The 13,158-nt window shown below is 61.9% G+C and overlaps 1 protein-coding gene across 1 annotated transcript; it reads right to left on the minus strand.

Annotated features, from left to right (window-relative positions):
- Window positions 1-5,403: 5,403 nt before the first annotated feature.
- DDX56 (DEAD-box helicase 56) lies at window positions 5,404-12,494 on the minus strand. Its single transcript, XM_032305511.1, has 14 exons — window positions 12,290-12,494; window positions 12,043-12,204; window positions 11,438-11,598; window positions 11,117-11,287; window positions 10,949-11,039; window positions 10,197-10,441; window positions 9,773-9,892; window positions 9,102-9,215; window positions 8,933-9,024; window positions 7,997-8,070; window positions 7,769-7,858; window positions 7,333-7,438; window positions 6,329-6,399; window positions 5,404-5,687 (listed from the first exon to the last, which is right to left on the minus strand). The coding sequence occupies exons 1-14, from the start codon at window positions 12,347-12,349 to the stop codon at window positions 5,610-5,612; spliced, it is 1,635 nt and encodes a 544-aa protein (XP_032161402.1). The 5' UTR covers window positions 12,350-12,494; the 3' UTR covers window positions 5,404-5,609.
- Between the last annotated feature and the right edge of the window lie 664 nt (window positions 12,495-13,158).

Here is a 13,158-nt window from a genome sequence, read left to right on the forward strand (position 1 = left end):
GGCGACACGGTTCACAACAGCCGGAAGCTGGCACAAGCCGGGTGCCCATCCGTGGACCAGGGGACACCGCGGACCATCCCGCAGCCTCAGCCCAGAAGGAAGCTCTGACCCAGGCTACTGCACGGACAGACAGACGCTGAGTGGGGAGAGCCAGTACACAAGGACACACCGCGTGACCCCATGTGCACGTGGTCGAGTCCACAGAAGAGAAAGCAGAGTGGGGGGCGCCAGAGACAGGCCGGGGAGCTGGTGTTCCATGGGGACAGAGCTCCTGTTACAGGAGATGAGAACGTTCTGGACATGGGCAGTGAGCATGCTTAATGCCACTGAATCGGACACTTAAAATGATTAAGGTGAGACATTTTTTTAATACATATTTTACCACTTAAAAAAGAAAAGATGGCAAGACGGAATAACTTGGGTCTCTGAGGTGTAGTGACAGTCTGCAGCCTTCCTGACACCTGAGAGAAGCCACCCATCGAATCAGCTCGCCCTTCGCTTTCTCCAAATGCAGCTGAACGCACTCCAAAGCCACGAGTGGTTAGACCGCGCCCCTCTGCCCAGCTTCCCCTGCACCCGCCACCATTGCTCTGTGGGGCCCTCAACCTCCCTGGCCAGGTGACTCTGTGTGGGGCTTGTTCTGGGCATTAAGAGGGTTTCAGCAGCATCCCTGGCTTCTAGCCAGGGCACACTGGCAACACTGCCCTCCAGACCTTCTAAACTGTCTCCACTCCTTACCAGATCCCTTGCAAGCACATATCATCCCTGTTGAGAACCACTGTCTCCCCATCACCTTTTTCTTTTTTTTTTTTTAAGACTTTATTCAATTATTTGACAGAGATCACAAGCAGGCAGGGGGTGGGTGGGAAGCAGGCTTCCTGCTGAGCAGAGAGCCCAAAGCAAGACTTGAACCCAGGACCCCGGGATCATGAACTTAGTCAAGAGCAAAGGCTTAACAGACTGAGGCCCCAGGTGTTCTGAGAACCACAGGGTCTGCTGAACCACCCCCCCCCCCCGGCTCACTGCTTGCTACAGGCATGGGTGCCCTCCTCCCAGCTCGGCTGGGACCCCCCCAAGGCCCCTCTTGGCTTCCCAAATTCTGCCTGTCCTTTACCGCTCACACCAAATCCTCCATCAGTGGGGGGATGGTGGGGACTGCAACCAACACCCCAGACCCCCAATGGCTCCCCCTGCTCCAGCCATCACAGCACTCGGCCTGCGGCCTTCTGTGTGTGTCTTTTGCTCCTGGAGGCTAAGTTTGTGGTTCCAGGGGGCAGGGATCCTTAACACATGTAAGGGTCCGATCTACACATCTAGGTGAACACCGGAGACTGTCCTTGAGGCTCAGCAGCAGACCAGCTGTCTGGCTTTATTCCTGCTTCCCGGTGCGGCAGCCAGGAGCACCTTGGGAGGCTGCTTCTCCAGGCCCCTGCTGCAGTGCGGAAGGGCCCGCAGGCCCATGGAGAGGGTGACCCTGGCCTGAGGCCAGCAGAAGCCAGAGTCAGCTTTATAGAACCCCCCCCACGGACAAGACCCCAGATCCCTCCCAAGGGCGCCCTTGGGGCAGGTGGGCAGCCCAGACAATCTGTTCCTCACTGCTGTCTCCCTAAGCACCTCAGGCCCACCTCCAGGACCCACCAGAGACCTTAGCTCTCAACACACCAAGATGTGGGCAGGGCTAAGAACACAGAAGCCAGGCCACCGAGCAGGGGCTGTCGGGATTGGAGCCAGTCATCCGGGCCAAGTGGGGACAGGTCTGCAAAGCTGAGCCTGGATGCTTGCTCTCTACCTAACAAGCACCGTGTGGCTCCCACGTTCCTCCCAGCCCTGGCAGCTGGGGGGCTGTCTTCACGGGGGCCCATCTGTGGCAGTCCGCCCGCAGGTGCCATAGCTTCTGGACTTCTGAATCGGGGGGTCAGTGAGTCAGACAGTGAGCTGCAGGACCCCAACGAGCCTGGAGAAGGTCTGAAGCAGGGTCCCCAGGCGGGGGACCGCCCTGTCCAGGAGCAGATGAGGGTAGGAAGGGATGGGCCTCTGACTTCACCAGAAACCAAACTGCCTTGGCAACCAGACACAGCCTGGGGCAGCCCCAGTCTCTGCCCTGAGTCACAGAGGTGACACAGAGGGTGTGTCCAGGCTGCTGCTTCAGGGGGCAGAGTCCAGCCTGGTCAGTACATCCTTTCCTTCCACTTTGAACTGGAAACAGTCAAGAGCCTCGGGGAACAGGGATGGTCTCAGGGAAGAGCTTGACCCTGTTAGGAGTCCCAGCTGGGCCAGCAACGCCACTTGGCTCAGCCCTGCCTCTGCAGGCCTCACAGGCCAGCGGGGAGAGCAGGCCCCAGAGAACAGCTTTGTGGGACCAAGGCAGTATTAGGGACACAAAGAGGGTGCCCAGCCCAGGCAGGGTGTCAGGAAGATTTGGAGAAAGCCATGGGCCAGCAAGAGTGTATCCAAATTTACACAAGGAGGTCACCCATCCAGATCTCAATTTCAGACAACGAATAATTTTTTAGTGTATCGCAAGTATTGCATGAGACATACTTGGGCTAAAAAGGGACACTCTTGGGGCACCTGGGTGGCTCAGTGGGTTAAGTGGCTGCCTCTAGCTCAGTTCATAATCCCAGGGTTCTGGGATCAAGCCCCACATTGGGCTCCCAGCTCAGTGGGGAGCCTGCTTCTCCCTCTCCCTCTCTCTCTGCCTACTTGTGATTTCTTTCCATTTCCTTAATAAATAAATAAAATCTTTAAAAAAAAAAAAAAGTTGATACTCTTCATCACTGCACCTCATGATGCAGACCAGGCTTGGAGAAGGGACGGGACAAGCCTGAGTCACACTTGCTCACCTAGGGTTCCAGAGCGGCATCTGCGATCTGAGCGCCTGCCCACTCTGTCCAAAGCCAGGTGGCACTGGCCTGGCTTGGCTTTCTGCAAGCGTCAGCTTCCCAACCTGCAGAACGCGGTACTTGGGCAGGCATTAAGGCCTCCCCTGGCAAGGGGGTGCTTGGGACCCGCATCTTAGGGACAGGCCCCCATAACTGGGGCACACAACATGAGGGACACTCTGGGCACAGCCACCCGCAGGGACACTGGGGCTGCCTGTCCTCACGGCATGTCCTAACACAGGAACGCTTGTGTGAGTCACTTGACCCCGCTCACAGATGAGACCCCAGGGGGAAGCCAAGACAAATGAGGGGCCTCGCTCAAAGCCCAGCTAGGCCAGCACGTCGTCTGAAGGCCTGCCAGCGTGGCACTCTCAGCTTGGCTGCAGGCTTGTGGGTAAACCCCAAGCTCGTGTCCTGAGAGGGTGTCTGCCCAGCGGGGTCCGGCCCCCTCCCCAGTGGGTAAGCACGGTTTCGCTTCCCAGGCACACCCGGCAGGGACAGACACCAGAGAGCCTCGAGGCAGGACATCCTGGTGCTCCCTCCCGGCGGGGAAGCCAGCAGTGCCTCCTCACACGGATTCCACCTGCCCACCTGCTGCTGCCCTGAGACCAAAGTGCGGGGTGCAGTGAGCTCCGGAGTCCCGGGTCCCAGGTCCTCTTCAGATGCGGGGTACGCAGCCGCCGGCAGGGCACCCGCGCACTTTGTGCTCCGGGTCCACAGGTTCCCAGGAACACAGTGTCCTCCTGCCCGTTATCACCCACTGGCCTATCTGATCGGGTGCTCCCCAGCTTGAAAAACACCTGCCCATTCACCTCCTGTGTTTTCAGTACGTCACCACGTTATCTCTGACACAAGACAGATTTTTAGCTTTTCCCAATTTTGGTGACAACCACCTCTGACTCCTTTCGACCTCAGATATGCTGGGTCCCCTCCCACCTGTTGTACTTGTACACACCGGTCCCCGTCTGTGTGCTCGCCGTGCAGGCACCCCACCCCTTCTGCCCCGGGCTCAGCGCCAGCCCCTCACAGGCCCCGGCCAGTGGAGCCCACAGCTTGGATGCGTCCAAGGCCTGATGCTCAGAGGCCCCTCGCCTGCCTGAATAGCGGCGCGTGCTGAGGCTTCTGCGTGGGTTTGACTCTGCAGCAAAGGAGTGGGGTGGTCATTGCCAGCCTTCCCTGGGGGAGCTTCTGCCTCGAGCTTAGAGCAGGCTCACCCCACTGTACCCCACCCAGGCCCAGGGTGCCCTTCCCATGCAAGGTCTGTCTGTCTCTGGTTTGGGCATCCATCAGATGGACAAGTCCCTAGAAGCCTGTTTCCCCATATACAAATTAAGTAAAGAGACACAGCGGGGCCTATCCTCAGGGTGGGGTGAGATTTCTGAGCCCCGGGATACCCTCCCTCTGTGGGGTCTGGGCGCAGAGACACACCACTTTCTCCACTACTCCCGCCAGCTGGTGAGAGCGCCAGCCATGCTGGCTACACTTCCTTGGGAGCAGAGAGCGGACCGTCCTGAAGTCACGCCCACCCACCAGCCCTCGCCTGCTCCCTGCACTCAATGAGCTCAGCATGCCAAGGAATTTTCCTGGGGCTTGTTGAGGGTGATAGGTATATAGCCCCGGCTCCATCCTCAGGCAGGGACAAAGGCTCAAACCAGCTCTCTTGGCCCCCAAGGCTCCTGCATCTGCATCCAGGCTGGTTCTGGGACACAAGCCCACTGGCCAGAAGCACTGGAAGTGACAGGCTCAGAGGACCTAGAACCATCTGGGAGAAGGCTGTCCACAGCCAGGCCTCAGCGCCTTGCCTGCCTCAAGCAGGTGGGACAGTGCCCCGTGGACTGAAGCCCTGCAGCCTGGTGGCTCCAGGCCTGCTGGAACCCCAGTGCCCCACTGGGGCTCGCTAGCAGAGCCCCACCTGAGCAGTCCCGTCGCAAACCAGAGGTACGCAGAAATCCTCAAACACAACCGGACCAGAAACGTCGAGACCCTGCCTGCCCCAAGCACGGACCACACGCAGACAAAGTGGAGGCACAGCCTCCCCAATGCCACGCTGGCCTCAGGACGCCCACAAGCCAGTGACGATGATACTAGGACTCTGCCCCCTTAAGACCCCCACCTGCTGACAGCAGTGGAGCGGTGGAAAGAAGACCCACCTTCTGAGCCGCAGGAGGGGAAGGCTGGGAGCTGCTGGCTTGGCGGGGAGCACCCAACAGCTGGTGCACGCAGCCCAGCAGCACGTGTACTCTGGGAACACACACGTGTGCCCACGGGAGGACAGGACAGGAGCCAGTACGCCAGCTCCGGGACAGAGGCTGAATTTACGATGCGCCCGAACTTGTAAGTGGAGGGACGGGGCTCCTAGCTGGGCAGGCCCACCTTCTCTGAGCTGCAGGGGAGGGAGGCTGGTCCGTCTGGCCGGCAGTGGGCTGGCCCAGGGACCCAGACGGGCCACTGCAGCCCCTCACAGGTGACCTCTGCTGGCCAGGCGGCCACCATGCACAGCAGGCAGAGAGCCAGGCCCGGCCTCCTGGAAGCAGTTTAATTCCCAAGGTTGCCAGGGATGAGCACCCCTTCCTGCTTGCAGGAAACCGAATCAGGACAGGTGCAATCTGTTGTCACGAAGCACAAGGCCAGCCTGGCTGGGCCTCCCCGGAATCCAGTCCAGCCAGGTGGGAAGCTCGGTGCGCAGCCCTGGAAGGGGCCCTGGGAGATGGCGAGGCTGCGCAGACCTCAGGAAGGCACAGCTGTGGATCTGCGTCTCTCTTTCCGATGTCTGAAGCTGTGCAGGGGATTCTGGGTCTTGGCCTTCTGCTGGGCAAAGCCGCAGGTTAGCCCGAGGGCACCATATGTCCGTCTGCCTAGATGGACTCAGGGAGGGGAGAGGTGGGGCCCCTTGGCAAGGCCCTACAGGCCACGAGCTAAGGACAGAAGCCACTCTGGTCACCCTCTGTGGCCCACTAACCACCACCTTCCTCTTTCCACCGCCTAGAGCACGGGCCAGACAGTGAGGACAGAAAAGCAAACTGTCCTGTGTTCTTGAAGCTGCCTGGGGGTGGCCCAGCGAGTGTCTGACCCTCACGACTTCCCCCCCTCAACCCAAGAGTCTGGGGCCTGGGACGCCTGGGTGGCTCAGTTGGTTAAGCAGCTGCCTTCGGCTCAGGTCATGATCCCAGCGTCCTGGGATCAAGTCCCACATCGGGCTCCTTGCTCGGCAGGGAGCCTGCTTCTCCCTCTGTCTCTGCCTGCCACTCTGTCTGGCTGTGCTCACTCTCACTCCTTCTCTCTCTCTGACAAATAAATAAAATCTTTAAAAAAAAAAAAAAAAGAGTCTGGGGCCAGGTCTGGGACCTTGCTCATCCCTCCCAAAGGCAAGGGGCACGCGAACCATGATGACACAGAGGAGGGAGGAGGGAAGCCCTGCGGCACGGCCAAGGCCCCGACACACGTACCTTGACCTTCCTGGAGGCCAGCTTCTTCCGCTTCTTGTGAGGGCGCACGAGGCCGCGCAGAGCAGGGGGAACTAGAAGAGGCACAGACTCAGCCGCGGCCACGCCCCTCGCAGCCCACCCCTCCTCCAGCTGGCTCCGACACCGCGCCTGACACACCAGCCCCACCTCTGACGGGCCCAGGGCTGCCAAGAATGGCGCCGCCAGGGCGAGACCGCACAAACCTGTGCTGAATCCCTCCCCGGCTGCCCTTAAGTCCCTCACAGTAAGCACATGGCAGAAAGAGAAAAACTCGCATGTTTCTGAGAAAAAAAAAAACAAAACTGCTGAAATACAACAGAGATCTCTGTGTAACTTCTCCCTACCCGGCCCATAATTACACATGCACCCGGCACAATGGGCCTCTCCCCTCACAGCCTTCCAACACCCATGGCCACATGGTCACTGCTTCCACCTGTGGCATGACCCTTGGCCTCCGGCCTCACCTCCACCTGACCTCGGCAGGGCCCCGGATCTCGACATGCCTCCACACCCCATGGCTGCCCTCTCCCCACTCACCCTGACCCTTGAGACTTTGCCCCTACAGGGCAGAGGAAGGGGGTCCCTGGTCCCCACGTGGCCGACAAGCCTGTTCTCTCCGGGGCCGATAGACTCCAGCTGCCCCACCCCATCTTTGCCTGGTGACCGGCCCCGTGTCCTCTGACAGGGGTGGCACTGCCTCCCGCCCCCGACACCCCCTTCCACACCTCCGTGTCTGCCTGGCCCTTTAGCAGCTCCTGCCCTCAGGCACCTGGCCTCCATGCGGACTCTGCCCACACCCACGGCATAGGGGTCCCCACACTGCCTGCTTCTCACGTCCGCAGCAGAGGGGCTCCCGACTGCCTGGGTGCAGGGTGAGCATGCCCGCATCTAAGCAGATGTGTCCGTGTATGCTCGTGCACGTGCCGGCTGCCCGGCCTCCAAGGTCCTGCCTCAGCCCGGCACACACGGCAGTCCCCGCCGCTTACCCAGGTAGTCAGGGACGTGGCCCAGGTGAGGCTTCACCACGGCAGGGTGCAACGGCAGGTCGTGCCGCAGCAGCTGGAGGTCCCGGGGGTTGTCTTCAAAGTACGTCTATGGAGGACGGGCGCACGACAGGGTCAGTCTGCCTTCCGTGGCTCCGCGGGGGCCTCTGAGTGGGTGTGCCATGCCCTCCTGGAGCCGCTGCAGTGCTGGTCACCCACCTCCCTCAGGCGCCACGTCTGTGGGGACACTGCCCTTCCTGCGAGGCAGCCGCGCCCCACACGCTCTCCACGCAGGGCCCCACGCAGGGCCCCACGCGGGCCACCTCCCCCAAACATGTGACTTCGCCTAGCAGGTCCCCAGGGCACCCTCCCCATGGCGTGTCCCGAGGACAAACTCCACAGCGGCAGTCACGCATCCCCCACAGATGCCAAGCCTCACCTTGAGCCTCTCCGAGTGCAGAAGCTCCTCCTTGATCTCCTTCAGCCTTGCCTCTCGAATGGCCTGTTTGGTCACCGAGCGCATGGCGTCCTGGGCGTACACACCAAAGGTCAGGATGGCAGCGGGGCAGGGCACTGCCCTGTCCTCCCTTGTGCCAGCCTCAGTGCTCGGTGGCAGGGGCCTAACCGGGGGGACTCACCCACCCGCACGACCACAGACCCCGCTCACCCGGCAGCGATAGCGGAAGCCCTCAATCTCCTCCATGCGGAACTGGTAGGGAAGCAAGACAGGGGCCCCGTTCTCTGTGGAGAGAGAGCACGGCAATGAGGGTCCCCTGAAGGTTTGGGGCGGGTCTACCGGAGGCCATCTGCCCAGAGCCCCCAGCCCCTCCCAAGGACGAAGCAGCCCAGCCCCCAGCCCACACCTTCCCCGTGAGGAACACATGCGGTGAAACACCCGAGTCCCGTGGATGGCCCACAACAGCTGGTCCAGCACACTGTGCCGGGGCAGCCTCTTGGGCCCTGGGTACCTGTCACAGCAGCCTCACCACCTGCCCACCCCCCCACCCTCCTCCCCCACAGCCATTCTGGATACTCGACATTCACGACAGAGTGGCGTCTCAGCGCGGAAGTAGCCCTCACGCTCCCGCCAGCCAGTGCCCCGGACCCCCGCCTGCACGAGCCCACAGTGTCTGTCCCAGACCCCCAACAAAGGCAGGAACAAGGCCCCTTTGGGGAGCCTCCTGGCTGGTGGACAGCCCTCCCCATGCCTCCTCTGCTGACCACCACTCAGCCTGGAACAGCACCAGCTGCACGGCCGCAGCGTCGCCTCCAAAAGGCCCGGGGCGGGGGGGCGGCGCCCAGGCTTGGGCCTTGCAACTTGGGAGTCAGAGAAGGACCCCCTGCCCCCCAATGAGCTCCCTCTCCTAGGTCCTCTCCTGAGACACCACCAGCCCCATCTCCCAAGACCCCCTCTACCCACCCTTGGCTCTTTTGCCCCTTGAGTCTGGACCTCGACTTGCGCATCTCGGGGGACCCTGCCTGCCACCCATGTTGGGATGAGGATGGGGCAGGAAGGAAGCACATGGTGGGGCCGAGTGGGAGGTGCTGCCATCACCGCCGCTGAGCCTAAGGCGTCAATAGGAAGAGAACGCAAGGTTCTTACCTCCGAGAAGCTCCTCAATCATGTGCAAGTGAGACTGCTCAATAGGCAGCACGAAGGTCAAAACCATGCCCGGGTTGTTGGCACGGGCCGTCCTGCAAGAACAGACCACCCAGACTAAATCTCTGGCCCGAGGTCCTGGTGCCTGCCCACCACGCCCCAGCTCTCCCACCTGCCAGCTCGATGGATGTAAGCCTCAGGGGTGGGCGGCAGGTCAAAGTTGAGCACAGCAGACACGTGATGGAAGTCTATGCCCCGGGCCACACCTGCTTCCGGGTCAGAGGCCCTGTGGGGAGATGTCCCAACAGTCAGACGGACCCCCCCCCCCCCAAGGTCAGCAATCTCAAGCCATTTACCAGTAAAATCACTCAATAAAGCCTTACGGCAAATCAGAGAACTCTAACAGATTGAAAACTCTCAAATCAGGAATCAGGACTATATCAGAAGCTGGGGTAGCGGGGGTGGCTGAGCCCTCGCCCTGACCTCAGTGCCGCGGGAAGGACAGAACTCACCGCAACACAAGGCAACCTGGCAACCACCCCCAGACGGCCTGCTGGGCAGACGCTAGGTTCCCAATCCCTTCAGAAACCTCCTCTGGACAGGTCACAGCTGCCCGCCCAGCACAGGCTGCACGATGACCTGACAGCCCACAGGGTCAGCCCTGCCTGCCGCCCCGGAGTACGTGCATGCGCGCCCTTCACACTTCTCCAGACCGTGGCAGTGAGCGAGGCCCCCACCAGCAGCCAGACCCCAAAGCAGGACGCCTTGCTCAGGGACTCCAGTTTCATCACCTTCTGAAAGGCTGAGAGACAGGTCCCGAAGTGCGCCAGGGAAGGGACTCACCTGTCCCCCTTGGAGCCTCTGCCCTGGCGCTTGCCCTTGATGGGAGCCCCCAGGACTTCGGCATCAGTCGCTATGACGCAGTCGTAGAAGCCCTGGTTGAACTGGGAGATGATATGGCACCTACGGCCCAAGAGCAGAAGAAGCCTCAGCCCCAGAGCCAGTCGGGGGCCCCCTCCCACCCCCGACATCATCACGACCGTTGTCCCTACTCTTCCCTCTTCTCCAGCTCTGCTCCTGCATAACCTTCACGCCTCAGCTCCTCAGCTGAAGACGAAGCGACAGCGGACATCTCAGGGCCGTGACACAGAAACTCAGTAGAGTTGGTCGAGCCCACAGCCTGGCCTCCACTTCCCACTGCCAACCACGCCCCAGCTCCGCCCCATCTCCCCCTCCCAAGTCTCAGCTGAAGGGCCTGGCCTAGAACCTGGAGCACAGCGGGAGCTCTCCGTTGAGCACACAGGCAGGGATGCTGAATTGCTCCAGGAACAGGCGCAGCCGGTAACTCCTCTCCAGAGTGTTGACAAAGAGCAGGGACTTGCCACGGACCAACGACAGCTTGAGCAGGGCATATAGCAGCAGGAACTTGTCTTCCTCCGTCTGGCAGACCACCTGGAACTGCCGCAGCTGGTCTGGCCCCGGCAGCTGGGACTCCTGCAGCTTCAGGGTCACCTGCAGGGAAAGAACCCTGTGGTCAGGAAAGAGGAGGAGACGGAAGAGCCCCAAGCTGCTGGCTCAAAGCAGGGCAGCCCGCGTCCCCTCCCACTGGGGGACGTGACAACTCAATGCACCCCAGCTGTGCGCTTTGCAGAGGATGTAAGGTTACAAGGTGTTGCAGGTACAGAAAAGAGAACACACGGAAAATGAGGACACAGACCTACAACGATAAGCTCTCAGAACCAAGTTCAGGTACATGAGAGCTTTGGCCGTGCTGCTCAAAGCAGCCTTTCCGAGTCTCAGGGTTCCCTGCTCCTGCCTTCAGGTAAGCGTGTCTGGACCACCCCCAGCAAACACCTGCAATGACGTAGCAACTGCAGACTAGTAGATGGGGCATGCTGAGGACCATCAGCTTCTGGTGCCTCAGGACCAGAGGGTTAACCCGCTCACGAGTGTCGCACCCGAAATACCAGAGAACTCCTTTGAGCAACAAGTGTCATGTCCTGGGCCCCAGAAGCTTACTGGGTTATGGAGTACCAGCTCCTTGAGTGCTTGCACGTCCTCGTTAAAGGTAGCTGACATCAGAAACGCCTGGTAAATCCGGGGCAGGTGACTAAAACCAAACAGAACCCATCAGCCTCCAGCTCTAGGCCCTAGGGTCAGTCCCGGCCACACACACCCCTTCCTTACCAGAGCAGACTCTTGAGTTCCTCCTCGAAGCCGAAGGAGAAAAGAAGGTCAGCCTCATCCAGCACCAGCAGCTCCAGGGAGTCTCGCAGGACCAAACTGGCCTGCTGCAAGTGGTTCAAGATGCGTGATGGGGTCCCCACGACTATGTCGGGCTTCTCCATCAGCACAGCTCTGCAGGTGGGCAACACCTTCGTGTTGGGGAGTACGCACCCACCCACGCCTCACCCCGGCCGGCCCTGTTTGCTGCACACCAACCCAGCAAACCCAATCCCACATTCCCGGACAGGCTCACTCCTCCGAGGCCCTAGGGCTCTCACCCACCGCTGAGAGGCAGTATCCTCAGCAGATGAGACGTCGGCCACCCGGATGTCTCGCGCGCAGTAAGCAGCCAGCTGCTGGATCATGGACCGGGCCTGGCGTGCCAGCTCCTTGGTGGGCACCAGGACAAGCCCTCTCACAGCCTGCTCTACTGCAGGGCCCGTCTGCAAGAGCACGAATGACAGGCTTCAGCCTGCCGGCCCGCATCCTCAGGGCCACCTGACCTCCTCAGTCTGACCCAATGCTGGGGCCTTCCACACGACTTAGCTGCATTCTGACCAACCCTCACTGACTGCCACCCTTCCCAGGACAGAAGGAGGGCGGAACTGACCCTCAAAAGACGCCACTCCGTGGTTAGCACGTTAGTGAACACAGAGCAGCCAGAGCGCTGCACGGTCCCCTGAACCCCACAAGCAGGACTGAGAGAAGCTCCCACTTCTTAGAGCAGGTGAAGAGAAAGGGATGCGCTCTAGAAGACGCACAGAAGGATGACATCAGCTCCCGGGCCGGGGCCAGGCGACGCGAATGCAGCCGGAGCGCGGAGCACAGCGGCACCCCGGGCCGGCCTTCGGGAGCCCCGGACCCCCAACCCCGCCGCTGCGACCCACCGCCTTCCTGTGGAGCAGCAGCTGCAGCGCGGGAAGAGCGTACGCGGCCGTCTTCCCCGAGCCCGTGCGGGCCCGCGCCAGCAGGTCCTTCCCCTCCAGGGCCAGCGGGATGGCCTTCTCCTGGATCAGCGTGGGTCGCGACCAGCCCAGGTCGGCGACGGCCTAGGAGACACGACGCGCGGCTCAGCGCGCCACCCCTCCGCCGCCCCCAGCCCCGCTGGCCCGGCCGCTCAGCCCTCCCCGGTACCTGCAGGAGCCGGGGGTCGAGGCCCATGTGCTCGAAGCCCAACGCCTCCGGGTCCGCCATGTCGCGGCTGGGCGGGGACAGCGCGCACGCACGCACGGCAGGAAGGGCGCGACGGCGCGTGGGGCGCCGCCACCAATCAGCTTCGCGGGCACCGCCCCCTCCCGGAAGTGCTGGAGCCTGGGCTTCCGGCGGCCGGCGGGGCTGCGCGACTGCGCAGATGCGCGAGCCCGGGGTCTCGGGGGAGGCGGGGCCGTCGCCGGCTGCCGGGGCCTCTCGGGCATAAGTCCGGCTCACGGCTCTCCCTTGCCTCACGGCGATTCCCTCAGCGGCTCTTGCGGTGACCTACGACGTGCGGTGCCCCGCGGGTCGTCCCTGGGCATGCCAGCACGCGGTCCGGGGGCATGGGCGGGCGGAGCTCGAGATACGGAGGTGGGCTGGCCTGTGGCTGCCAGTCGACCACCCGAGCGGCGTAGCTAACGACAAGGACTCGGTCCCCAGCTGTGTCGGCTCGCTGTCGCGGCCTAGCCGGTCACCACAGGCCCAGCGGCACGAAGCGGCCCAGCTTCTCTGCTGTGGTTCCGCAGGTGTCCTGCAAGGTCTCGCGGGGCTGCTGTCGTTCTGGAGACCCGGAGGGACGCTTCCTCCCTCGCCTTCCGCGTTGCCTGCGCCCCACTTCTTCCTCCGAGCCAGCGCCGGAGGCCGGAGTCCTCACGTCCCACCATGGCGACCCCTGGCCGCCACTTTTTACGAACCTGGAGATGACCCTGCGCTCGCCCGCCTAGTCCGAGACCATCTGTCTTAGAGTCCGTCGGTAGCAACCTTCGTTCCCTTTTGCCCAGAGCCCGAGAGGAGGCCTCGCCCCCCACGCG

The sequence above is a fragment of the Mustela erminea genome, chromosome 11, assembly GCF_009829155.1.
Source record: "Mustela erminea isolate mMusErm1 chromosome 11, mMusErm1.Pri, whole genome shotgun sequence".
Classification (NCBI taxonomy): Eukaryota; Metazoa; Chordata; class Mammalia; order Carnivora; family Mustelidae; genus Mustela; species Mustela erminea.